Source organism: Fulmarus glacialis, unplaced genomic scaffold (assembly GCF_000690835.1).
Source record: "Fulmarus glacialis isolate BGI_N327 unplaced genomic scaffold, ASM69083v1 scaffold6491, whole genome shotgun sequence".
NCBI classification, from domain to species: domain Eukaryota; kingdom Metazoa; phylum Chordata; class Aves; order Procellariiformes; family Procellariidae; genus Fulmarus; species Fulmarus glacialis.
The window spans coordinates 19,539-19,871 of record NW_009194576.1 but is presented as its reverse complement, the minus strand read 5'-3'; the positions used below and the strand labels follow the sequence as shown (position 1 = coordinate 19,871).

At 54.1% G+C, this 333-nt stretch overlaps 1 protein-coding gene across 1 annotated transcript in view; it reads left to right on the top strand.

The window, feature by feature from the left end:
* The first annotated feature begins 230 nt into the window (after positions 1 to 230).
* STK10 (serine/threonine kinase 10) overlaps positions 231 to 333 on the top strand; it is a 9,512-nt gene continuing 9,409 nt past the window's right edge. Inside the window, exon 1 of the mRNA XM_009587804.1 lies at positions 231 to 283. Coding sequence (XP_009586099.1) covers positions 231 to 283 — 53 coding nt within the window. The remainder of the gene's footprint in view (positions 284 to 333) is intronic.

Below are 333 nucleotides of genomic sequence, written 5' to 3'. Positions count from 1 at the left end.
GGGGGGCTCTGGGGTTGGGGGAATCGCCAGCTCCCTCCTCTCGTGGGTTAATCCCATCGGGTGCTGGTGTAGAAATGCTTCTGTTCTGAAGCCTGACGCTATAAATTATGAATATAAAGCCGTAAAATAGCTCCCTGGATTTAATTACCCCATGATTAACCGATGTAATCACCGGGAAAACAGCCTCCTCGGGGAGCACACGTGAGCTGAGCCCCCCCAGCTCCCGGGAGATGCTGCGCCCACACCGGCTCCGGGAGGTTTATTGTTTAGGAGCTAAAAAACACCTTGATTTAGGGGAACAGCCGGAGCCGGATGCTTTTGGGTGCTGCTGCA